The following is a 27,454-nucleotide window of genomic DNA, read 5'->3' as shown; positions in this document are numbered from 1 at the left end:
CCCCCCCCCCCCCCCTCTCTCTCTCTCTCTCTCTCTCTCTCTCTCTCTCTCCCTCCCTCCCTCCCTCCCTTTTCAGCTGCATCAGAAAGACACTTGACAGTCAGTGGCAAGTGTTTGGCTTGGTACATTGCACTATTAGCAGTAATTAGATGCACAACTTGAATTATATTTTAATAACCGTATAAACAAAGAAAAAGAAAACATGAGTTAATCTGTATTTCCATTCCCCAAAAGTGAACATTACAGTAAGGGTGCTAAGAAATTTTATTATCTTATCAACAGATTTTTTTACTCATACTTGTTAAAGATACTAGCATCCATCAGTTTGAAAGAAACAAAACAGCTAACCAGTTTCCTTTCTCAAAAAATTGTTATCCAACTACTTTCACACTGGTAATGATAAAATGAATTCTACAAGCTCTAAATTTAAAAACTGTTATAACTTTTTAGTCTCTCCTTAATAATAACTCTTAACTTCACATAAAATCCATATAATCCTTTTCTAGGAAATTGAGAATGTCTACACTTATAGCTATAATAAACATATTTTTAAACAAAAATTAAGATATGCTGTCTGATAACCATTGGACAATAATCAAAATATTTAAAATCAAGGCCACCCCATGAAATCTGAAATATATGTACACTATACTTACTTTGTCGGGACACAAAATTATAAACATTAGAGAGTCTTACAATGGAGTATGAAACAAACAGTTGGACGTTACCCAAATTCTGGAGGTTTGTCTCTATTCCCACTTGTAGAATATGGCTAATGGTATTGGAACTCCTAACAATGTATTAAAGCGCCAGTGTTCCCTATGTGTACAATTTAGAATACAAACTCTACTACAGACTCTAATACATCTATTGTATAATAGAATATAGTTTCTAGCTTACAAAGGCACACATTCAATGGCATGGATTCAGAACCACAATTCATAGACACAAGAAATTGAATGAATTTTTATCCCAACAGGGTTTTGGAATTCATAGAGATGGTTTTTCAAACTTATTTCTGAAGAAACGAGACTACAGATAAATTAGGTTTCACTGTGAAAGGACTTTAATGAACTAATGTTAGTATATGAAAAGGTGACAGCTAAATTTTTTAGGTTAACTCCTGGATGCAATAGGAGTAATGAACTCAGCTCATTAACCTGAAAATAGAAGATGAATGAGACTGCTAACCCCAGAATAATTAGTCTCCTCATTGACATTGAGATTTGACAAAGGCATTGCTTGTAGCATGGTGTTATTGCCTATAACAAGCCAAAAAAATGAACAGATTTTCTTATCTCTTTTCCTCTCTTAAGAGATATAGAAGGATCAAACACCACAGAAATATTTTCTTAAATTTTTATGGTGCTTTACAGCTGATAAAGAGCTTTTAAAACTGCTAAGGCCTTGGGCTTTTGCTTAAAGGGAACAACCCATGTACAGACAAAATGGTGTGTTGAGAAATTTAAGAACATATTTTCAGCAGTTACATTTTTGGTGGGCACAAAAGTTGGTGCGACTATTTACCTGCAGTCACTGAAGAGTTCCTACAGCTCATGTATAACTAGAGTCATCTTGACAAGCTCTGTATAGACTGTGTGCTACATAGCCCTCCACTTGGAGTCACAATGCACCCCACGGTCTGAGAGAGGCCCAGCAGAGCCTTCACACCAAGGGCTGGGACTAGAACTAGATCTTGAGATCAGAAGCCCAATTGGGGTACTTGCTCCTCTCCCCATCTAGCAAATGTGTCAATTAGGGAAGTTATCATTTTTCAAATCCTTAAACACCTAAAGAAAATGGACCCAAATATTAAGAGGCTGAAGAAGGATGAAAATGTTTACATTTTTTTTCTTATTTAAAATGAATCTTTGAGTTAATGGAGATTGACAAAGTTTTCTCATTTGGGACTTCGGTATAAGAGCTAAGTTCATCATGAATGGTGAATTGAGAGTGAAATAAAACCTCATTTTTGTGACTACCACCAAACCCTTTTTTTGATCCTAGATTCCTGAAGCCATCTTACTTGGCTTCATTATCTTTTTTAAGGGTCATAGAATTTACTTCTATACTATTTATTTGCTATATTTCAGATTAAATACTAACTTTGGGCTCTGGTTTTGGTATCCTTTACACTAGTGCTCCCCCACAGAAAAGGATTACCTTAAATTTGTATAATGTTCTACATTTCTAAAGTTCCTTCACAAACAAACCTATGAAGTAAGCAGCGTAGTTCTGTTCCTCAGTTTAGAGGTGAGTTAATTAAAGATGTCTATCTTTTCCTATTCCAGCTCTCTAGCCAAAGAACTATTAAATATTAGACTGTTTTTGTGTTCCCCTAGAAACCAGATTTGTTTTCTCATTTAATATCTAAGAATATTTCATAGCCAGAAAACTTCAGTATTCATGTTTTAATCCAAGTTACTTCATATTAGGTTTTGCCAATTCTCTGGTCAATGCCCCGATTTAAATGTTCATATTATAAGCAAAAGATGAGTTTATAACTCATGTTATTTCCAACAAGGTCTTCTCAGAACCTACAGAAGAATAGTGTTAACATGACTTGAGAAATATGCCCAAAGGTATCAGCATTAAGTTTTGTTTTTGTAAACAAGACTCTTAACATTTTCAGCAAGTTCTTAGGTCAGATCCTCTTTTCAGCAAAATTCGTAGGGAAAAAATATAGATATTTAGCAAAAAGAAAGTGAAGAACATTCAATAAGCATTCTATGTGGCTAAATTAGTTTACATGATTTACTAAAGTTGGTCTTGATGCCACATTAACTGCCTCATTTCAAACCTAAGACCATTTCATCAAAAGCACAATCTGTTTTCAATGGCATTTATTCATTCTTAGTTTGAAAGCAGTGTAATATCTGTTTCAATTTATAATAAGCAGAAAGAAGGAAACAATGTCCAACGTCACCTGAACACACCAGCTGAAATGTCTAAGAGAACTTTGACATTTGTCAAATGAAATGTTTAAGAGAACCCTTCCTAAAACTTGCTCCTGCCTCATCCCAGTAAATAATTCCACCACTCACCTAGTTGCTTAGGCCATAAATACTGGAGTCACTCTTGACTCTGGTCTTTCTCTTGTACCCTACTTTCAATCCATCAGCAAATCATACTGGCTCTATTTTCAAAAGATATCTCAAATCTGACCATTTCTCACCATCTTCCTCTAATACTACTCATTGATCCAAACCAGCATCATCTCTTGCATTCTTTGCATAGCAGCCACAATTGAACTTTTTCAAAACCATATCATCTGCTTCAAAAAACTTTAAAATGGTTTCCCATTCACACATTTAGTAAAACTCATAGTCTTTCCCATGGTCTGAAAGATCTTACATGCTCTAGCCTTCCACTCTTCTTTCTCACTCACCTCCTGGCCCACTGGGCTTGACTTGGACACACCAAACATTCACCTCCCTTGGCCTTGACACTTACTTCTTCCTCCCAGATGGTCACATGGCTAACTTCTCCACTGCATGAGAAGCTTTGCCTGACATTCCTAGCCAAAATATCAGTAGCACACCTTCTTCTCTACCTCATCATTCTCTATTCCCTTGCCCTACTTTATTTTTCTTCTTAACATTTATATCTTCCCTACTAGAATGTCAACTCCATGAGGGCAAGAACTTTGTCTTTTGTTCACTGATGAATCCTCAGGGCCTAGAAGGGTGCCTGGCACATAGTAAATGCTCATTTAATATTTACTGGGTGAATAAATGAAAGCTGGGTTATCCATAATAGCTCTTGGGTTTTCTTAAAGTATAACTTTTATAACAGATAGCTTTAAAATTAATGCTTGAAAGAGAAAGTAATACATTTTCATATTTCCTATTTTAGGTAATATTTATCAGTTTAACAATTTACACATGCATTTCCACCTGAGAACCATCTGAGATGGAATTGTTATTATACCATTTGATAGATGAGGCTAATTGAGATTCAGATGCATTAAGTGACTTTCTCAAGATAGCAAAGTTATTTAGTGTTGGAGCTGGGATTCAAACCCAGGTTTTTTATGATAATCAGATGTTCTTTGATCCTTCTGGTATGAAAACAAAGCATAATTCCAGTTATTTTATCCACCATAAATAAATTTTTATTTGAAAGTCACTTTGAAGTTATTACTGCTTTTACCAGTTTATATTTTTTCTTTGTGTCTGTAAGTTTCCTTTGTAAATATGATTTCTATTTATCTGTCTTACTTTAGCCTGAAACTTTAAAAAAAGATAAACAACCATAGATTTAGTAGGAAATTCTAATGAACAAAAGAATTCAACAGATACTTTCTGATCACCTTCTGTGTGCTGTGTGTGTACAGAGATGAGGGTGTACAAAACAAAATGAGGTAGACAGAAAAGTAAACAGGCAAATATGTATCGTAATAAGTGCTGTGTTTGGGGGTTAGGACAGTGAATTTTGGCAGCACACTGGAGAGGTACCCAACCCAGAAAAACGAAGAAATCCCTGGGCCAACTCTCAGCTAAGAACTGAAGACTGTATACGACTTGGCCCACTAAGATAGTGAAAAGAGGTGGAGAAAGGGAGCAGCCTGAGCAAAGAGGATATGTACAAAGATCTGAAGGCAGCATGGTTTGTTCATGAGACTATGCATATTTCATAGAATACAGATACGCTGAATTAACTACAAATTCAAGTTCAGCTTCTCCTCAAAGTGTGTCCTTGGATCAAGTCACATCACTAGTTCTATTTCTACTTCTTATCATGGTATTTGGCCACAGTTGTTAAATAATAATAAATAATAGTAACTACCATATATTGAACAGTTACTAGATGTCAAGCACATTAATCACCGTTCAACTTATGAAATGGCTACTGTTATTACCCCTGTTTTACAAACAAGCAGAGGCTTACAGAGGTTAAGTAACTTTCTCGAGTTTATACAGCTAGGAACTGTCAGAACTAGGATTTGAACCAGATCCATCTAACTCCAAAGTGTTAAGTAACAACTGCTACATTCAAACATTAAAGAAATCCTTAATTTTGAATGCTTGAAATTTTTGTTATAATAATTTCTCATGACTATAAACATCAGAACAGGCACACATTTACACCTCAACTGGCTCCTTTTTTTTTTGGCCGCACCGCAGGGCATGTGAGATCTTAATTCCCCAACTAAGGATCGAACGGTGCCCCCTGTAGTGGAAGCACAGAATCTTAACCACTAGACCGCTAGGGAAGTCCCATTGGCTCCTTTTCTTTAAAAAACAACAACAAAGAAATAGTTGTAGAGAGAAGTGTTACTTATATGTATTTTCTTCTCTATTTTCTTCTCTATTTTCACCATACATATAAACTTTTTGGAAGTTCTTCAACATTAACATCACCTTTACCCATGTACTGTTTTTTACTACCATCAGTTGAGTGCTCATTATAGTGGCTGGCCCTGTTTTACGAGATTTGCAACCGTAATGTTATTGATCCTCACTCCCCTAGGAAACAGACATTAGCCATGTTTTACAGACGAGGAATCCAAAGATCAAAGAAGTTAAGTAATTTTCTCAAAGTCACACAACTGCTAGGAGATGAGGCCAGAATTTGAAAACAGATTTATCTGATTCCAAAGCCAGTGTTCACTCCATGTTGCCTCAAGATAAAAGCCATCTTAAAGAGCTAGAGACAAAGTTACATTAAAACACAATATACAGTTATGTCTAACTAACAGAGAGAAGACCATCCTGATTTATAAAGCACTGAATTTCCCCCCTCACATTTAAATATATACAGAAACTCAAACTTGGTTAATGGGATAGTTGATTTACAAATGGAAAGGATTTTCAATCAGTATATTAATTACATTTTCAAATAGCATTTTGTACCTTATTTCAATACCTTTAACTGTTCCTCTACAAAGTTAATGCACAAAGAGGCAGGTTTTCAGCTGGGATCTCAATTACATTTTCATATACTATTTTGTATATCATTCACTGTGCTTCAAAATTTAAAATAGCCATATAGTTCTATTTAATGAGCGTATCATAATTTAACTAATTTCTTATTGGACATGGTTCCAATTCTTTAATATTATCATCCATACTATGATGAATATCTTTATAGATAAATCTTTGCACCCTTCCAACCCCATTGCATTTTCAATTAATCTTTTTTTAAGGCACAGTAAAGCTCACCCAAACAAGCGGCTCCAATAGTGTTAATCTCAGGCTATGGAAGCGTATGAAAAAACATTTTGCTGTAGGTGATCCTTTTAGCCATCTTTGATTGTCCTCTCAAGGTGACTGCCTACCTTGTCAATTTAGAGGTTAGTTTTAGATAGCACTCTAAAAGTTTGAGAACTAGGGCAGTCCCTAGGAAGCCCTATTTGTAATATTTTGTGATATTACAAATATTTTTATTTATGATATGAGGCTGTCATATAAAAGAAAGAAGAAAAATTAACTGAAATAAATTTTGTCATAGAATGTTAAAGCCAGAAAATATTTAGGAGATTACTTTCCTCTCCATCTTCCAAGCACAAGGCACACAGTAGCCAAGAATGACAGATAGCCTTCATCTCCATTACCATCTCTGAGTGGTTGGTGGTGGCTGAGGGACTGGAGAGTTAAATAAGTGAAGGTCAATGGGAAGAATACTGTAATCAGTTAGCTGCATCTCTTAAGGAGGCGAGAGAGGAGTAACAGCCTATGGGTTACAAGCTTGCTATCCTTCTAGTAAATGTGTGAGTGAATAAATGGGTATAACATTAATAATATGAAAGTAGTTTGCATTACCAAAATTTCTAGTCCAAGGGACTTTGAACAAAAGTTATTGTACTATTTTTATAAGACTTTACGTATTATTTATTTTTGAATAAACATACCCATATAATTTATGTTAATATATAACTGATTAGAATATACTCGTATAATTACAATTTAAGATTAAGAAAAGGGTATACAGTGAAAAGTGTCCTGTCTTGCACCCCACTTCCCTGTCTTCCAGCTCCCCTCTTCACCAATGTTAATTTAAGAGATTTTTTTAAAACCTATGCTCTAACTCACACCTTTGTAGAAATTAAAATAATTATACTTTATTTGAAAAAGCCAAATCATTATAGTTTTCAAGAGCACACTGAGCCTAAAAACAACACTGAATTTAAACAACTTATCTCTAGTCATAAAATAAAAGCATTATTTATTTTCATGAGCTAGATCAAGTTTATATTTTCAGTAACTAGATGAGATTATATTGTCAACATCTTTTAATTTCTGTTATTTTATTACATTCAGGGTAAGGGGGAGAGGATGGAGAGAAAACTCTCTGTGTATGAAAGCACTTTAAAACTAAAAACCCTTTACAGATATTATCAAAATTATGTTTAGAAACTGTATTTAATATCTCTATAGTTAGAGTATAGCTTTCAAAATTGAACTTGTATTTAAAGAATTTAATAAAGTGATAATCACCATGCTTTTATTTCCAATTTCAGGGAAACCTCATTCAGTTCCTCTCCATTTTACAATACGAGAATAATAATCTTTGTCTTTAAAGTAAATTTTGTGAAAGTATCAAAACTAGGCAATTTTTATTTTCAGATTTAAGTTCTTAAGCATCTATCATGCTGTAATAAACATAGACTTGTTATTCTGTAGAAATGATCCAAACTTTTTGCTATTATTGTTATTTTGTGACAGCATGCAAGACGACAGCCTAGAAGCTTCTACTTCCATATCTCAGCTTCTAAGAGAGAGCTATTTAGCTGAAACTAGACATCAGGGAAACAATGAGAGGAGTCGAGCAGAGCCTTCCTCCAACTCTTTCCATTTTGGCAGTCCTTCTGGAGCTGCTGAAGGTGGAGGAGGCCAAGATGACCTTCCAGATCTTTCAGCCTTTCTGAGCCAAGAAGAATTAGATGAGAGTGTCAATCTGGCAAGACTGGCAATCAATCATGACCCTTTGGAGAAAGCAGATGAAGCCCAAGCTAGAAGATGTTTTTCTTCTGATCAGATGAAACACTCACCTAAATCAAGTTTGGACCCTAACTTCTGCCAGGATAACTCTCGAAGTCCTACCAACTCTAAAGAGAGCCTCCAGGAGGCAAAAAGGCTACAGTATAGTTCTGAAACCCAGTCCAAAAAAGTATTCTTAAATAAGGCTGCCGATTTCATTGAAGAGCTGTCATCCCTTTTCAAAGCCCATAGCTCCAAAAGGATTAGACCTCATGCCTGCAAAAACCACAAGAATAAACTGGAATCTCAAAGCAAAGTTATGCAGGAAAACAGCTCCAGTTTCTCAGATCTATCAGAAAGAAGAGAAAGATCCTCTGTTCCCATCCCTATCCCTGCAGATACCAGGGATAATGAAGTGAACCATGCCCTTGAACAGCAGGAAGCCAAGAGGCGTGAAGCTGAGCAGGCTGCCAGTGAGGCAGATGGGGGAGACACCACCCCAGGGTCTTCTCCTTCGTCTTTGTACTATGAAGAACCTCTGGGGCAACCTCCCCGGTTCACTCAAAAGTTACGGAGCAGAGAAGTTCCAGAAGGAACCAGAGTACAGTTGGATTGCATAGTGGTAGGAATTCCACCACCTGAAGTAAGGTAAAAATGTCCCATTAGTAATGTCTGGTAATTACTTTCCATCCACTGTGATCCTCCTCATTTTATCTTTCACATATGTGGTTTCAAAAATTATATACTCCCTTTGAGTCAGAGTTTAAAGCAACACTGTCTAATAGAAGTGTAATATTAGACATACATTCAATTTACAATTTTCTAGTCATCACATTTTTTTTTTTTTAACATCTTTATTGGGGTATAATTGCTTTACAAGGTGTGTTAGGTTTCTGCTTTATAACAGAGTGAGTCAGTTATACATATATATATGTTCCCATATCTCTTCCCTCTTTGTCTCCCTCCCTCCCACCCTCCCTATCCCACCCCTCCAGACAGCCACAAAGAACCGAGCCGGTTTCCCTGTGCCATGCGGCTGCTTCCCACTGGCTATCTACCTTACGTTTGCTAGTATATATATGTCCATGTCTCTCTCTCGCCCCAACACACCTCACCCTTCCCCCTCCCCATATCCTCAAGTCTGTTCTCCAGTAGGTCTCTGTCTTTATTCCTGTTTTACCCCTAGGTTCTTCATAACATTTTTTTTTCTTAAATTCCATATATATGTGTTAGCATACGGTATTTGTCCTTCTCTTTCTGACTTACTTCACTCATCACATTTTTTAAAAATAAAAAGAACTGGGTGAAATTAATTTTTAAAAATATATTATTTAACCAATATATTAAAAATATTACCATTTCAACATGTAATCAATATAAAAATTATTAGTAGGATATTTTACATTCCTTTTGTCACCAGGGCTTCAAAACTCAAGGTGAATTCTACACTTACAGCACATCTCAGTTTGGATGCTAAATTTTCCTAGGAAATACTTAATGTGCATTTACCTTTCAAAAAAATGTAGTTGAAAAAGCAGATTGTTAGACCCAAGTTGTTCCAAACCTACTTAAAAGTTCTGTAAGAACTGAATTGAGTATCGGCTTTTACATCTAAATTAATTGAAGTTAAACACAATTAAAAATTCAGTTCCTCAGATGCACTGGCCACATTTCAAGTGCCCAATACCACATGTGGCTAATGAACGTGCATTAGCACAGGTCTACAGCCTGTAGCTTAAAAAACAAAGTATTTATGACCTATACTCAATGAATACCTGTGGTATTTTTTTAATTAAAAAGAAACCAAATAATAGAATAAAGTCTGATAGAATAAAGGTAGAATAAGGCTGTGACAAAGATCAATTTAAAGATTTATTTTACGTGTATTGTATTTATTATATACGTTTCGATATCCACTTAATGAGCACTCTTCTCCCTCATGCCAGAGTCTTTCCCCAATATGACTGATGAGTAGAAGGGATATTCATCTTTTATGTGTCTACCATCAGCTTTTCTGGGAAGTAAGTAAAGCTTAAGCTTCAAGGCTCTTCATGTGCACAGGCTACATCTAATTTTGTGTTCTAATTTTATTTTATTTTTTTAAGAGGTCTTTACACTTTTATGAGCTTCAGGCCCCACAAAATCTGGATCCAGCCTTAACCCCCAGGGTGACATTTGCTACCTCTTGTATTATAATGTAATAATATATGAATAATGTGCTGGAAATATATTACTTTTATAGAGAATTACTGGTATTTAGAGTCCTATAAGAGTTACTTTGCCTCCCTAACCACCTAATTATTACTAGAATACTATTTAACATTTATTCTAGTTATGTAAGCAGGGCCTCATCTTCTTTTTGCAAAATATTCACATTATAGGGTAGTAATAGCACTAGTATTAATAATATCTTTAATTATGTATTCCTATTGATTAAAGGGATTTTAGTATAAAAACATGTTCATATATTGAATTTTGCTTTTCAGAGTCAACATAAGGCAATATTAAATATTATTTCTACAATGGCGTATACATTTTACTATTTAGTTATCCAACTGACCTCCTTGAGGGCAGGGGTTCTATTGTTTTACCTTTGGATCTTGAGCACCAAGCATGGCTTCTAGCCTATAGTAGTTATGCATAATATAGTAGTCACTAAGTTATGAGTAAAGTAATGCATAAAGAAACAGGAAAACAAGAAACTCAACTTAGATTTAAATCAGGAGTGATACAGTTGGACTAAGATGTGGCAAAGGGCTGGAACCGCACAACACAGGGCAGTGTCTACCCTTCTACTCTGTGCAAGCCTGATGACACTCCCTGGAACTCTGGTCAGTAATGTTGGCAAGATGTCATCATAGCATTACGATGTATACCACTCAGTGGCATCTGGTCAGTCTAAGTAAGCTGGTAAGCACTCAACTTACGGCACACATACAACTTACTTAGATTAATCCTATCCATTCCACTAGTTTCTGGTCATAGATTGGACTCTTTCAAAAAAATTAGACCAGATCATTCAAGACTCATCCTCCCCATTCTCGACCATGACAATCTCAGATACAAAGAAGACTTCAGTGCTCCCGTGAGAAAAATTACCCAGGAAGAATTACAAAATACCCATTCCTTGAAAACCAAAGTAACCTGGTGGTCACTCAGAAACTATTTAGTCAACCAATTAAATATTTACAAATTTAAAAGTGAAAGAAATATACACAACTTCCATGTAGCAATACTAGTTTTTACCTGGAGAGCATTTCTTCAGCGATAGAATTCATGCCTGTATCCCAACCACTGTTTTGGTGGCAGGAAATTAATATGTACTCACTAAGTATTTTCTGAATTTTATGACAGTAATCATATTAAGAAAAAACTTAGGATTTTCCAAATAGACTATTAGCTGTCATTATTTTCCTAAGTACAGAATTTATATAACTCTAACCACAAAGCAAATATGTATTGAGCTTTTGCTCTAAACTCAGCACTGTGACCACTGCAATGACAGAGACAGTATAAATGTGTCCCTGCTCTCAAGGAACTTGCAATCCAGTTAAAGAAATCATCCTAACTCTACTCAGTACTCTGTAATGACCTACATGGGAAAAGAATCTAAAAAAGAGTGGAAATAAAGGAGAAAGAAAAATTAAAAAAATAAAAATAATAAAAATAAATAAAAATAAATAAATAAATAAAAATAAATTAAAAAAATAAAAAAGAGTGGATATATGTATATGTACAAGTGATTCACTTTGCTATACAGGAGAAATTAACACAACATTGTAAATCAACTATACTCCAATAAAAAAATAATGATAATAAAAAGAAATCATCCTAATTTTTATAGGACAACCATAAGACTATCAGACTTCAGAGAAGGGCTGGAGGACTAGAAAGGTCAAAGAAGACTTGAGACATAAGGGGATTTTAGTTGAACCCTGAAGAGTAAGAAGAAGTTAGGTAGGAATTTAACTCATTTATTCATTCAACAAATACCTACTGAGTTACTAAAGTGATTCATTGATGGTACAAAACAATTGGGAGCTATTGGAGGTCAGGGACCTTGTTTTGAAACCAAGTCTAAAACTCTTCTAAGAGGGCAGCTCACAGTCTAATAGAGGAATCACACGGACGTATAATCAAAACATTGCAATACTGTGTAATAAGGGCTGTAACAGAAGTATGAATAGGATGCAACGGCAGCTCAAAGGAAGATGTGATATTTTGCCTGAAGTGCAGGATGAAGGAAACATTAACACTGGAGGTGCCACTTTAGTTGAGAAAACTAAGGGTGGAAGAGGAAAGCAAGGGGAAAGGCCTAGAGACGAATGTTTCCAGGGAACTGCAAGTACTTGGCTATGTGACGAACGTGGGATAACAGGTGAGGAAAGATGAGAGAAAAGACAGAAGAAGTAGGCAGAGGGACAGGTCCTTTTAGGCCAGGTCAACTCAACATGTTTACATAAGTACAGATGCTCAAATAGTAATAATATCTTTAGATGACAGTGAGGAGACTGAACTAACTGGAAAACAGTGGAGCCAGATGATTTCGAAAAGCCTTGAAAGCAAAGTAGAATAGTTCAAAAGTGGTTTCAAAAGCAAGTGGAAAACATTTAAGGTTGTGTATAAGGACGTACTAAGATGAAAGGGAGAATTTAAGTAGAGTTAGTCTGGAAGAATGAGTTAGACCCCAAAAGAATGGAGCCATGAGGCCCCTTAGGAAGCTGTGAAGGGTATTCCAGGCATCAGATGCTCTGATCAGACCAGGGTAGGGGTAGTGCGAAAGCAGAGAAAAGACGTGAGAGAGCAATATTTAGAATAAAAGAAACCAAGCCGAACTTGGTGACCGACTAGATAGGAAGGATGAGTTTGAAGCTGGGTACCTGAGAGAACTCTGGGGTCACTGTCAAGGTCTGAGAAACTGGAGGTGGATGATTTGAGTCTGAGGAGATGGAGGGACCATATCCAGTAGACAGTCAAAATGCAGGATTGAAGGTCAAATGAGAGGGTAGTGGAACTGGAATGCCCTGGACACTGGGAAATTTGGACACAGTATCTCTGGCATTACAAAGGGACTATAAATACAGGTAACAGTTGGAACTAACTTCTAGCTGTGCTAGACTGGGCCAGGGTTTTCCAACCTTCTTTTGGCAGTAATTCCTCCTCCCGTTTTTCTCCCCACAGCAAATCTGTTACATTACCCCAATACATACTTCACACACACATGCACTTTTTCTTTTCTTTTCTTTTCTTTTAAATTTTTATTGGAGTATAGTTGCTTTACAATACTGTGTTAGTTTCTGCTGTATAGCAACACACAGACACTTTTTAAAGATAAAATTAGTGCTTCTGGGGTTGAAGAGAGTTGGGGTGGAGGGGGGCATGCAGTCATATCTTGCTCACCACTGAAATTCCTAAAGCATCTCCAAAGAACCCAGATGCACCGATTTTGATTTGGAGAACGCCTTTAAAAATGCATTAAAATAATGAGACACTTTGGTTTGCCATAAAGGAAAACACAGTCAAAAAGAAAAGTATCCATTTTGCTATTTTTGCAAGAAAATGTCATACATATACCTGGCAACTGAGGTCTAACCTTGTATGTGTGTGCCTCTTTGTGTTCTCAGTATTCTACCCATGTTTTCATAACCCTAGTTTAGCAAATTGAAGAATCCTTTTTGCCTATATTTGTTGATTTCCAAGTTGACTGGGAAGAAATTGTTTTGTTTTGTAAGGGTAGGATCCTATATCATTAAAGCTAGCTGTTTTTGAAAGCTTGTGAATCTTGAACATAGCTTCATTGGAGGAGCTGAAATACATTCATGCGTTACCCACAGATGAAAGAGTCTGCAGGAATTCACAGCAAATGGCCATGATCCCTTTTTGTATCCTGACTCAAAATTCTTTTCCCAGGAATGTACAGCTGGCTCACACTAAGTATGTTTGCTTGTACATAACGCTCTGAAGCAGCAAAAATTTACCTTATATAGATGCTGATATCTGCTTTGGCTATTAAGTTTTTGCTATTGCTACTTCTGGACATTTGCCTGTAAGTGGCGTGCTGAGGGAATAAATTAGCTGTAAAGACTAAGGATGCTTGGGAATTCCCTGGCGGTCCAGTGGTTAGGACTCCACGCTTGCACCGTCAAGGGCACCGGCTAAGATTTCACAAGCCATGTGGCCTGACCAAAAAAAAAAAAAGACAAAGGATGTTTTAAATGATATAGGGAAATTTTAAAATATTATAAATAATTATATATGATATGTAATGTAAAATATTATGTAAACATTTTAAAACATTACCTTATTTAGGGGCATTTTCTTCTACCTTTTGGGAAAATCTATATACCTTCATTTACTCATTCATGCAACAAATATTAAGTGTTTATTATGTGCCATGTACTGTTCCAGGCAATAGGATTAAAGCAGCAAACAAGGAAAATTCCCTGCCTTCATGGGTCTTAGAATCTAGAAAAGAACATAGACAAAAATTCCAGTGATTATATAATTACAATTGTGATAAATGTTATACAGAGTGCATAAAGCAAAGGGACCAAACCTTGTGAATGGGTTGGGAAGGTCTTCCTAAAAAGTGGTCTTTAAGTTGAGACATAAAAGATGACTAGGAGTTAGGCCAGCAAAGCGGAATTTAGGGAAAAGTGTTGCAGGGAGAGGGAATAACAAATTTGAGGCAGTGAGACAATGGTTAACTTTAAGGAACTGAAGGAACTGATGTCACCAGAACATAGAGTGAGGAGGAAACGGTTTGGGATAAGTTCAGAGAGGGAGGACAGAGGCTGGATTTCAAGAGCCTCCCAGAACAAGCTACTCAAAGTGGGTCCCTGGACCAGCAGGTCAGCATCACCTGGAGCCTTGGTGGATATGCAAATTTGCAGGTTCTACCTTGGACCTACTGAATTAGGATCTCTAGAGCGCAGGCCCAGACATCGGTGCTTTAACAAAGTGCCGTTTGTTTCTGTGCTGAGAACTTCTGCAATCTCTACAGAGACCTCGTCGCCCAGGGGGCTGGTCCCTTGCTCTGCTCCTAGACCTGAAGGTTGTAATCTCTACTTCACGTTCTAGCACCTGCTCCTCAGTCCCTACTCCAACAGTACACCCCTCACAGCCTCTTTCTGTTGGTGTCACTCACCCTAGCAGGTGGTTCTTTGAGGTAGATCTGTTTTGAGATAGAAAACCAAGCTAATGTCTGTAGTGTCCACTTGGCCCATGGGAAAACCCACATCTTTGCCCTCACAAACTTTGGAAATGTTGGCGGTTTCCAACGCAGCCCTCTCTTCTTGCTCTTCCCTCTTGGACAATGCTAAATATCATTTCACCTTAAAAGTTTTTGAGGTGGGCTTCCCTCGTGGTGCAGTGGTTGAGAGTCCACCTGCCGATGCAGGGGACACGGGCTCGTGCCCCGGTCCGGGAAGATCCCACGTGCCACGGAGCGGCTGGGCCCGTGAGCCATGGCCGCTGAGCCTGCGCGTCCGGAGCCTGTGCTCCGCAACGGGAGAGGCCACAGCAGTGAGAGGCCCGCGTACCACAAAAAAAAAAAAAATAATAAGTTTTTGAGGCAAGAGCTGGGAAAGCCCCTGTACCACCACCAACTCCAGAGGCTACAAGTCAAGATCTCCAAGGGATTCTGTAGAAGTCCCTGTCACTTGCCTACTAACCTTCTCTATTCAATCTCTCAACCTCCTTACCTATACTCCCAAAGTGGGAAAGGATCACCAGACGGAATTTTCTGAATTGTTTTACAAGTGCATTTTGAACAGATACTGAAGAATATCTACAATATGGATATATTATAAGAATAATAGCACAAATATCTGTGTGCCCGCCTTACTATCATTTTTAAATCTACTGTCTTCCTGATCCTGTCCCTTCCTCCCTGCTCAGAGGTAACCACTAGCCCAAATCTTGTGTTTTCTCTTTAAATTTTTCTTAACAGTTTTTCTTCATAATTTTACAACGTATCCTTATGTCCTTAAACAATATTGGTACAGAAGTATTTACAGGTGAAACGACACAAAGTCCTATATTTACATTAAAATAAGTCAAAGTGGGGAAAAGAGGAAGGTATCAAAGAAACACATCTGCCGTTTGTTGCTCAGTGATGCGTGCGTCGGGGTTCATAATACAGCCTCTCTACCTTGTGTACATTTGTAAGTTTCCATAATAAAGAGTTAAAAAATTTTTTTTTAATTTTACTGTTGTAAAATGCTTATGTAAGTGGAATCATAATGTACGTATTCTTCTGCTACTTGCATTTTTTTCTCTAAAAAGTATACCCGTGGGGCTTCCCTGGTGGCGCAGTGGTTGTGAGTCCGCCTGCCGATGCAGGGGACACGGGTTCGTGCCCCAGGCCGGGAAGATCCCACATGCTTCGGAGCGGCTGGGCCCGTGAGCCATGGCCGCTGAGCCTGCGCGTCCGGAACCTGTGCTCCGCAACGGGAGAGGCCACAACAGTGAGAGGCCCGCATAACGCAAAAAAAAAAAAAAAATGTATACCCGTGACGCTGCATGTAACTCTCATTCATTCACTTTCGTTGCTACATAGTATTTTACTGTAAGGTGAGAGAATTGTATCACTGATGTACATTTGGGTTGTTTTCAGTTATTTTCCTAATAGGAACAGTGTTATCATAAATGTTCTAGCATAGTCTCCTGGTGCACGAGTATGTCTAGGCATGGAACTGCTGGCAGAGTATGTACAGCTTCAACTTTATAATAACACCAGATTATTTTCCAAAGGAATTGTTTCAATTTACATTCCGACCAACATTACATAAGTGTTCTGGTTGTTCTACATTGTAATATGGATATTATCAGACGTTTTAATTTTTGCAAATCTGATAGGTATGAAGTCTTCTTGTTGTGATTTTCATTTTCATTTTCACAGTTACTAATGAGGTTGAGATTTTTTTAAATATGTTTATTGATTATTTAGGGTTCATTTTCTATGAGGGGTCTGATTACATCTTTCACTAGTTTTTCTATCAGTTTGTTCTTTTATTATTGATTTGTAAGAATTTAAAAAATATGATTAGGAAACTAATCATATGACATTGTGTGTTATGAAAATATTCTCTCCCCATTTGATCTTTCTTTATGGTATCTTTTGATAATTAGATATTTTTAACTTTAGTATCAAATTAACTGAAGTTTCCTTTATGGTTTTGGTTTTTATAGTTTGAGTCTAGTGTACCAAGAATTTCCCACCTGGAAGAACTCAATAAATGTTAATAAAAGTTAAAGCATAGACATAACCATCCCACCTGTAACCCCACACTCCTATGAGTGAAATATAGCCATTGGACATGAAAACTTAAGTTCATTAACTCAGTAGTGGTCAAACAGGACATACAAAACACTGAATTGTGTTACAAAATCCAACATAACTTTGAGTCCTGTTAGAAAATGTCTACTATTATATACTCCGGTTGCACTCTCTATACAAAGAGTCATTCTGATGCATGGAGAGAGCTGAAGATGTCAGTAAGTAAATAAACTACCTTTTGGCTATTTCAGTGCTTACATTCTTTACTTAAGAGATCAGGCATCTAGTCCCCAAGCCTTATTGAAAAATGAAAATGAAACAGACTAGAGGCTATAATAATCTTAATTTGAATTCATTCACTTAACATTCATACAACAAACATTTTTTGGAACAGCTATGTCGTGCCATAGGCTGTGGTAGGAACCAGATAAACAAGAGGTAAACCAAACAAACATGATAATCTCTGCCCTGTGGTGTTTATTGTCCAGTAAGGGAGAGAGATCTTAAACAAATAAACCTGTAAGTAAACATATAATTATAAGTGATATGTAGGTTCTGTGAAGTAAACAAACAGGGTATTAGGAGAGGGAGTAGTAGGAGGTGGGACAGGGACATTGGAAAGGCTGGGTCAGGGTTAACGGAAGGCTCTGAGTAATCATGCTTTTAATGAGCATTATTACTGGTGAGCCACAATAACACATTCAAATTATGTTTAGGAGTTGTTAATGTGCTAAAACAATGAGTCATAATATTTAGCCACACCATATTTTAGACAAAATAGTAACCTAAGAGCAGAATGGTGATATGTAGCTTAAAAGTCCAGTTAAATCTGAAAAATGTGTCTCTTCAGTGTCTTCACTCCCAGGCTTGGTAGCTAGCCAAATCAGCAGGTCTGGCAAGCTGTCCTCAGTGCATTAAAGATGGAGCCTTCTTTATCATTTGGACTTGTCCCATTTCCCCAGATCACTGACTCATTTCTGCTGAACCATGAATCATGTCTGGCATCCAGTGCCATTCTGTAAGTGTCATGAAGATCTAGAGTTCTAAAAACATGCATCTGGGCAGGGTACTTCTATGAAAGCATTCCCTAACATGGATAGACGTCTGAGGAGAGCATGTTTCCTCCTTCCCCTCAAAAGTCTTCAGAGTAGCTGGGTAAATTTTAATTTCTTTTCAGAAGGCAGCCTGAGTGGTGCATTATTTCTGAGTGGGTCATGGTGTTAAAGTAAGAGTGACAGCGGTTACTAGCTGTCCTTTGGGGCTGGCTGAAGCCATCCTGGCCATCTGAGTAAGGACAAAAATGTTTCTGACAGAGAGTTTGGGCATTTGAATCACTCCACTTATCGCTTCCAGCTGTCCAATTGCTCAGAGATGTTTCCACTCTCATTTTGGTAAAGAAGAGAAATGTTATCCAAAGAAATAAGATAACCTTATAATGTTTATATAAGGGAAGGTGTTTGTTTGTTTGTTTTGAAATATTTATAATTGTCTTATCAAATTAATACAGGTACATTGCTTAACAAGTCAAATAATATTAAAAAACGGACCATTTTCAACTCTTTTTGCAGTTTCCTATTTATTCACCTCTAGATTTCTAAATTATATGCCAGTGGTTCTCAAACTTTTTGTCCTCAGGACCCCTTTACAGTCTAAAAAGTTATTGAGACGCAAAAGAGGTTCTGTCTATGTGAATTATATCTATAATTATCATATTAGAAATTAAAACTGAGGAACATTTTAAATAGTTGCTTACTTATTCATTTTAAAATAACAGTGATAAACATGCTCATATAAATAATCTTATGAAAAGTAACTGTATTTTCCCGAAAAAAATTTTGAGTGAGAAGAGTGACATTGTTTCACGTTTTCTGCAAACCTCGTTAATGTCTGGCGTAATAGAAGACAGCTAGATTGTCCTATCTACTTCTGCACTTGGTTTGCTGTGATATGTTGTCTGGGTTGCAGTAAACTTTAAAAATCTGGCATTGTACAGATATGTAGCTGGAAGCAGGAGGAATACTTTAATAGCCCTTTCAGATTATGTGGCTATTCTGATTTGATACTACATGAAAATTCAACTGCAGTAGTTTCTTAAAGGTTAGTTGCAATGTGAAATCTGAAACCATACCAATGAACTTTTGTACCCTGCTGTACTAAAACCCCCTGTCTTGAACTTTGAATGGATAACAGCACGCATTGGTCATTTGGAAAATGAGTAATGTAGATCTTCCAAAAGTTGACACATGTTATTATATAATATTTAGAAAATCATATATGTTAATATCATGGACTTCATTAAAAATCTCTTTAAGTATTAGGAAGCCCTAAACTCACTATGGGAGATACAAATTTTCCAAAACTCTAATTTTTCCTTGAAAGCTCAAATTTTTTCATTGGCAACAAATGGGATCAGTTATTTTTACTTGAAACAACAGGCTTACTTCCTTCATTTTTGAGAAAACGTCTGCCGAATACCCAAATCTGAATGACCATAATTTGTCAGCTGTTCTTTCAAGTTAAGAATCTGTCTCATGCATTAAGGGCCTAGTTCAACTTAAAAAGCCACACAAGTGCTCTTCTGTATTCAGGAGAAATGCTTTATGTTACTTCCCATTTCGCCACCCAGAATGTTAAAAAGATGTGGACTCAAGGTTGAGATGCAATAAATGTAATGACTTTTACTGCTTCATTGAGGACATTTTTAAGTGAACCTGGCATTTTTTTTTTTTTAACTGCAAGTGTGGTGGTGGAGAACCCAATGACCACTACTCAGTTTCATGCTGCTGAAGCACCAGCCATTTTACCCACTGTGGCTTTTGCACCATCAGTGTAAATGTTAACACAGTGAAAAGGCAAATAATATCTTAGTATTATAGGAAAATAGTTTAGTCTTCACAGAAAGTGAAAGTGAAGAGAACCACTGTAATATGCTTATAAACCACTATTGCTTGGTATGCTGATGCTATTTTCTCTTTACTTCCTGTTCCAGAAGATGGTGGTTTAGCACCCCTTCACTAAACCAGAACCTCCATTGTTCCTTCCTTCATTGCCTCAGTATAATCGTAACACCCTCTTGTTTTAAAAAATTTAATGTTTAACTTCTTGTTACTATGTAAGTATTATTTTCTGCCAAGCCCGGTAGGGAAAAATGACTGCTTCCTTGCTTGTATAACTTTTCATTTTCACCTGGAGTTGATGACTGTCTCATTTTTTATATGCTTAGCTCTGTGGTCCTAAGACAATTCATCTCAGTTTTCCAACATATTTGTAAAACATTTCCTAAATACTCTGTTCCACGCAGTTAAGCCACCAGAGGCTCGTTTATTTTTTACCCTTCTTCCTCTTGCTCCAATATGGAGCAGCTACTCACACAGCCAACAACTCAGCCTTCAGCCTGGGGCATCTCCTAACTGCTCAGAAGAGAGGCTGCAACCTGCTGGGGGAATCTAAATGTTCATTTTCTAAATCTGGAATCAGTGACCCTATTTTAAGCTCTGGAGCTCCCTCCTCCATTGTCAGTGTGTTTCCACACCCCCAAACTTGTATCTCTAAATCCTGAAACTTGCTGGGGTTTTGCTGCACAAATTGCTTTCTTTCACTGACATCCCCAAGTAGGCACTTAGTTTTCAGATTTTTCAACTCCCCTCGCTTCTCATTCTGCTTTCCACCTTCCAAAAGTGTTTGAGGTCTCAGGTCTGCTGTTATCTCCCTTCCCATTCTTTTGGACCTTGTGCTTTTATCCCTTTAAAAACCTCCTTTATTCTCATTTTAGGGTCATTTCCAGCGGAGAGTAAAGATAAACACGTGTTTTTCTGGACATTCACTATTTGTATTTACAACTACCTTGCTCTGAGGGTTTGTTCATACAAGCTCCATGGGGTCTTGCTGAGATTCATGCTTTGGAAGATTTAGAAACCCATTTCAGCAGCTGCATGTACTGCTGCTGCCACAACAGATCAAACAATGGCAGAGAATTTGATGAAGCAAATAAAATACTTACGAAATATTAACTATCAATTTTTTCCATCATTTGGTCTTTCAACAAATCCAACACAATTTTTCTGCATACCTGCCATGTGCCAGGATGCTGCTGTAAGTGTGGGATTATATTGGTAAGACTGACAAGGTCCTCTCGTGGAGTTTATAATATAGTAGGGAGAGCAAATAATAACAAAGTCAGCAAGCATATAAGATAATTTCAGACAATAATAAGTGCTATGAAGATAACACGAGAGGATAATGTGATAGTGTCTGAGGATAAAGAAGCTACATTAGGAAGAGGTTCAGGGACGGCCTCTCCGAGGAGGTGACATTTGAACTGAGGCCTGACTGATGAGAAGGGCCTATTTTTATAAAGACTGGGGGACAAGGATTTCAGGAAGTACAAAAATCCTAACATGGAGAGTAGCTTAATGTGTTCACAGAATAGAAAAAAGACCAATGTGGTTGCAACACAGTGAAGGGAGAATGATAGGAGAAGGGATCCAGGAGTCAGAGCTGGGAGGCAGGTTTGAATGTTATCCCAAGTAGAGGTGATAATTGAAACTAAGGGATGAGGTAATGGCCAAAGGAGAAAGTGTATAGAAAACTGTACTAGGCAGTGTGGATGCTGCATGAGCCTGTAAGCCACCGTCCCTACCTTCAAAGAACTTACAATTTAGTGAAATTGGTGAGACAAGACAGATTCCCCAAATAGAGGATTATAAAAGACAGTATAAGGGAGATGGGCTCAGTGCTTTGCGATGACCTAGAGGGAGGGGATATGGGGACATGTGTATGCATATGGCTGATTCGCTTTGTTGTGCAACGGAAACTAACATGGTATTGTGAAGCAATTATACTCCAATAAAGATCTATTTAAAAAAAAGACAGTATATAATCAAGCCTTGTATGACACAGTATAGTTTAAAAAAAATGGTAAAGTAACAATCATTGAGAATTGATGGTAAAAGGTGCTTTGTGTAGGCGGTGATACCTGAGCCAAACTGATGGATGAGTTATATTTGCAGTAGCTGAAAGGTGAGGAAGAGAATCTCAGCTAGAGAGAAATACATGAGCAGAGACTTGAATGTAAGGGTGAATATGACATACTTATGGAACAGCAGAGAAAAGCTTAACTCTTGGGAAGCCATTGAATAGGTGAGTTTTCTTAAATGTGCTTTAGAATCTTGCTTTATAAATGGTGGGAGGGAGGGGTTCAAGCACTGAGTGGTTAGATCTCAACTTACAATAAAGATTAACGATTGCCAGGACCCCTTAATTTTTGACATTGAATAATAGTAACGTCTCCACCTAATTTCTTTTTAATATGATGTTGATTAATAATTACTACTTTAAAAATGAAAACAATTATAAAAAGGGGTACACTGAGACACCTCACCCCATCTGTCTTCATCCTTCTTGTTTCCCCTCACCCCAATAGGAAGCCACTTTGATTTTCATTCCATTCTTTCCAGTTTTCCTTATGCATATGCAAACAACATGACTATATCTTATTTCCTGCCCCCTGTTTTAGTTTCCTAGGGCTACTATAACAAAGTACCACAAACTTGATGGCTTACACAACAGAAATTTACTGTCTCACACTTCTGGAGGCTAGGAGTCCAGAATCGAAGTACCAGCTGGGCCATGCTCCCTCTGAGACTCTGAGAAGACTCCTTCCTTGTCTTTTCTAGCTTCTGGTGGTGGCGTTCCTTGGCATTCATTGGCTTGCGGCTGCATCACTTCAATTTCTTCTTTCAGTTGTATCATTCTTAATAGGAGCCACTTTCTAATTTCCTGAAAAAAGTGTCACTGTGAATCCTGCCATTCCTTCTCATTGTTACAACCAAATTACACCATAATAATGGATTGTTTAATGTTTTGACTCTAAGTTTGCCACAGTTTTCTTCTCAGGGAATATCTGGAGCCATTTATGTTATTAATTCTCACATTTCAGTCATGTCAATATTCTTCCTTGCAGGTGGTACTGTGAAGGCAAGGAGCTTGAAAATTCCCCAGACGTTCACATCATCCAGGCAGGAAAACTGCACTCACTGACCATTGCTGAAGCCTTTGAAGAGGACACAGGACGCTATTCCTGCTTTGCTTCTAACATCTATGGGACAGATTCAACTTCTGCTGAGATTTACATAGAAGGTAAAGCAAAATACTCTTGGAGCATGGCACTTACTAGTAAGATATATAGTTATAATAAAAAAGTATTTATTGAGGACCTGCTCTACCACACACTCTTCAGTGGGGATAACAGCAGTGAGCCAAACAGACAAAAATCCCTAGGTTCGTGGATAGATGGCATTTACACTGTAATAGGACAGACGAAAAATAAATGAGATAAATAAAATATATAATATGTTAGGTACATGAAATGATTCTGATCATCAATTTCAATGTGTGTGTGTCTCATGGGGGAGGCGGTTCCCACACCAGCAACAAGCAATTCTTCACGGCACCAATTTGGTTTCCTACAGTTTAACTCAATTCTGACCCATCTACCTGGAGATGGTGTCAGATGCAACAAGTTAAGGGCTCAGTCCCACAAGACTGCTCACCCCCACCCCCTTCAGATGCCAATCCCACGCAGTAGGTGCCCAGGTTACCCACAACTTCTGTCTGACTTGGCTACAAATTGGAGGTTCTCACAAACCCCTCTTCAGGTTCAATTAATTTGCTAGGGTCACTCACAGAACTCAGGGAAACAATTATTTTTACCAGTTTACTACAGGGTGTGGTAAAGGATATAGACGAACAGCCAGATGAAGAGATACATAGGGTGAGATGGGAGGGTCCTGAGCACAGGAGCTCTGTCCCTGTGGAGTTGGGGTGCGTCACCCTCCCAGTGTGCTTATGTTCACCAACCTAGAAGCTCTCCAAACCCCATACTATTAGAATTGTATGGAGGTGTCCTCACACAGGCATGATCAACTACTAACTCCATTTCCCGCCCTTCTACCCTCTCTGGAGTATGAGGTGTGGGGCTGAAAACTCCAAGCGTCAAATTATGGCTTGGTTTTCAGGTGACCAGCCCACACCCAGGAGCCATCCCGAGTCACCTCATTAGAACAAAGGATGCTTCCAGTGCTCTCATCGCTTAGGGATTTATTAGAGTTTTAGGAGGCCCGTGTCAGGGACCTGGTCAAAGACAAGTATTAGAGCAAGAGATGCTCCTAAGTGCTCATCACTTAGGGAATTATAAGGCTTTTAGAAGCTCTGTGCCAGGAACCAGGGGCAGAGACCAAAATATATGTTTTCTGTTATCTTACAGCATATATGAGCATATGAAAGAAATAGAAAGCAAGGAAAAGGGATAGGAAGTACGTGTATGTATATATGCGGCGTGTGTGTTTGCATTCATCTGTGTGTACAGGCAGATGTACAAGACCTCACTCAACAGGTGACATATAAATGAAGACCTGAAGGAACTGAGGGACTGAGCCACAAAGATAGATATTCAAGGGAAAAACATTCTAGGCAGAGAAATCAGTAAGTGCAGTGGCCCAGAAGATGGAGTGTGTCTGTCTTAGGGTACCGAGATGAGCAGTTGAGGTCAGAAGTTCAAGATGGGGTGAAGGTGGGAGGAAGCAGGTGAGCAGATCATGTAGGTCCTCATGGGTCACTGCAAGGACCTGGCTTTTACTCTGAAGGAGATGGGAAGTTCTGGAGGTTTCTAGGCAGAGATGTGACACGATTGGACTTCGTTTTTAACAGGGCCACTCTGGCTCCTGGTTGAAAATATACCAAAAGGAGCAGAAGCAGGGAGACCATTTGGGAGCCTTGGAACAGCATTTATATCAGGACCAAACTTAGATGACTAATTTTAGGGAACAAATCAATTTATTTACCTTGTATATTGACCTCAGTTTTTGTACCTATTTATTTATTTATTTATTTATTTTTGGCTGAGTTGGGTTTTTGTTGCTGCGAGCGGGCTTTCTCTAGTTGCGGCAAGCGGGGGCTACTCTTTGTTGCGGTGCACGGGCTTCTCATTGCGGTGGCTTCTCTTGTTGCAGAGCACGGGCTCTAGGCACACGGGGTTCAGTAGTTGTGGCATGTGGGCTCTAGAGCACAGGCTCAGTAGTTGTGGCGCACGGGCTTAGTTGCTCTGCGGCATGTGGGATCATTCCAGACCAGGGCTCGAACCTGTGTCCCCTGCATTGGCAGGTGGATTCTTAACCACTGCACCACCAGAGAAGGCCTGGGAGCCATTCTTTAGTACTTTTATCATCTCTAATACCTTATGTATGCCTTGCTTTTAGCACTTAAATATTGTATTATTATGGTATAAAAGCTGGAACTGTCTCATTCTTCTTTATATCTCCAATACCTTATGTAGTACCAAGTACATAGTGGTTATTTAATAAACTTTTATTGAATAGATGAATGAATAATGATAATAACAATGAATAATATATGAATAGAAGTTTGTTACATGTTTTCATCCTCAAATTTTTGGAGTACAATAAATACCTCCAGATTTAGCTGTGTGATCTCTTCCTGGAATTCACTATGTTGAGAAGCAAAGCCAGGATCAAAGCTCTCCCAACAGTGCTGAGATTGGATTGCTGATTTTTTTTTTTTTAATATTTATTTATTTATTTTTGGCTGTGTTGGGTCTTCGTTTCTGCGCGAGGGCTTTCCCTAGTTGCGGCGAGCGGGGGCCACTCTTCATCGCGGTGCGCGGGCCTCTCACTGTCGCGGCCTCTCTTGCTGCGGAGCACAGGCTCCAGACGCACAGGCTCAGCAACTGTGGCGCACGGGCCCAGTTGCTCTGCGGCATGCGGGATCTTCCCAGACCAGGGCTCGAACCCGTGTCCCCTGCATTGGCAGGCGGACTCTCAACCACTGCGCCACCAGGGAAGCCCCTGGATTGCTGATTTTTAAAAATTTGTAGTAACAGAGCTTCAAACACCCCCACTCCCAAGATGAAATGTGACTTATTAATATTAGGACTGGATGGAAGAGCATCCACCTACACCTACAACGTTTGGAATCTAATGTAATCCCTTCTTTTATTTAATCTATGTAGGCCAAGAGCAAGAGGATTTATGGACACCACAGAATGTCTGCAAAGACTGCTCTGTTAGTCTAAAGGCATCAGCAGGTGTTTTATATACAAGAACACGTGGAATTTGGGCCAGTTAATTTGAACTCTGTCACTAACTAGCCATGTGACCTGAGCAAGTACTTCAACTACTAAGGGTCTAGTTCCTCATCTGTAAACTAGGTGTTAGTTTAGGGAATCACTGAGATTATTTCTAGGTCTAAAATTCTATAGGTCTTCAAATGCCTAGGAACCAGTTAAGAAAATTTTTTTTAGAGGTCTTCCCTGGTGGCACATTGGTTAGGACTCCGCACTCCCAATGCAGGGGGCCTGGGTTCGATCCCTGGTCAGGGAACTAGATCCCACATGCATGCGGCAACTAAGAGTTCACATGCCACAACTAAGGAGCCTGTGAGCCACAACTAAGACCCAGCACAACCAAATATTTTTTTTTTAATTACGTGTCTTATTTTTATTTTTCCAGGGGTTTCTTCTTCTGACTCAGAAGGGGACCCTAACAAGGACGAAATGAATCGGTAACTCCAATTTTCTATCTTATTCAGCATCCTCAGGTCCTGAGAAAGCTGCTAATTGTTTAGTAGAACTTGAAGAGGGGGGGCTCCAGGGTTTGACCTCAAAAAAAAATAAGACTGGGTGGATCTGGAGAAAATACTATTTCTTTTGCTTGTTGCTGCTTAAAAGATTAATTTTAATATTCCCAATATTTTAAAATGAAGTATCACGTATGAAATATCATCATACTTATATGTAAAGAGTAAAAAAACAAATAACTCAGTGGTTAAAAAAAAATTCATGTTTTCTAACTAAATAATAGTATTCAAAATAACACACAATCTGGTGAACAAAAATTATATGTATGAGTGATCTGGGCAAGACATAGCCTTTTTGCTAAATGATTGTATTGGGTACTGAACAAAGTTACATTACTTTCCACAACCATTGGCTAAGCACCTCCTCTACACCAGGAACTTCACTAGATGCACTGGGTACTAAGAAAAATCAGATGCTTCCTGCCTTCAAGAGGCTCACAGTCTAGGAGAGGGAAATATATGTATAGCAAATATAGCAAAAGATGTATACCACACATATAGACAGTAAGGGTAATAAAGTGTAATAGACTATGATATAACCATGTGCAGGGTTTAAGGACTTGGCACAAAGGGCTCTTTATTGGTTGGGGAGGGAAAAAGG

At 38.1% G+C, this 27,454-nt stretch overlaps 1 protein-coding gene across 4 annotated transcripts in view; it reads left to right on the top strand.

Moving 5' to 3' along the window:
- Positions 1–27,454, top strand: part of MYPN (myopalladin) — an 82,394-nt gene that overhangs the window by 4,857 nt on the left and 50,083 nt on the right. For 2 of the 4 annotated variants that reach the window (XM_007456469.1, XM_007456468.1), the window contains 3 exons: positions 7,668–8,570; positions 23,165–23,340; positions 26,727–26,778. In XM_007456469.1, coding sequence (XP_007456531.1) covers positions 7,669–8,570; positions 23,165–23,340; positions 26,727–26,778 — 1,130 coding nt within the window. In that variant the 5' untranslated portion in view covers position 7,668. Of the gene's footprint in view, positions 1–7,667; positions 8,571–18,573; positions 18,594–23,164; positions 23,341–26,726; positions 26,779–27,454 lie in introns of those variants that run through there. The other 2 variants (XM_007456471.1, XM_007456470.1) reach the window with 2 other exon arrangements.

Source organism: Lipotes vexillifer, unplaced genomic scaffold (genome assembly GCF_000442215.2).
Source record: "Lipotes vexillifer unplaced genomic scaffold, Lipotes_vexillifer_v1.1 scaffold520, whole genome shotgun sequence".
NCBI lineage: Eukaryota > Metazoa > Chordata > Mammalia > Artiodactyla > Lipotidae > Lipotes > Lipotes vexillifer.
This window is presented reverse-complemented; position numbering and strand designations above follow the sequence as displayed.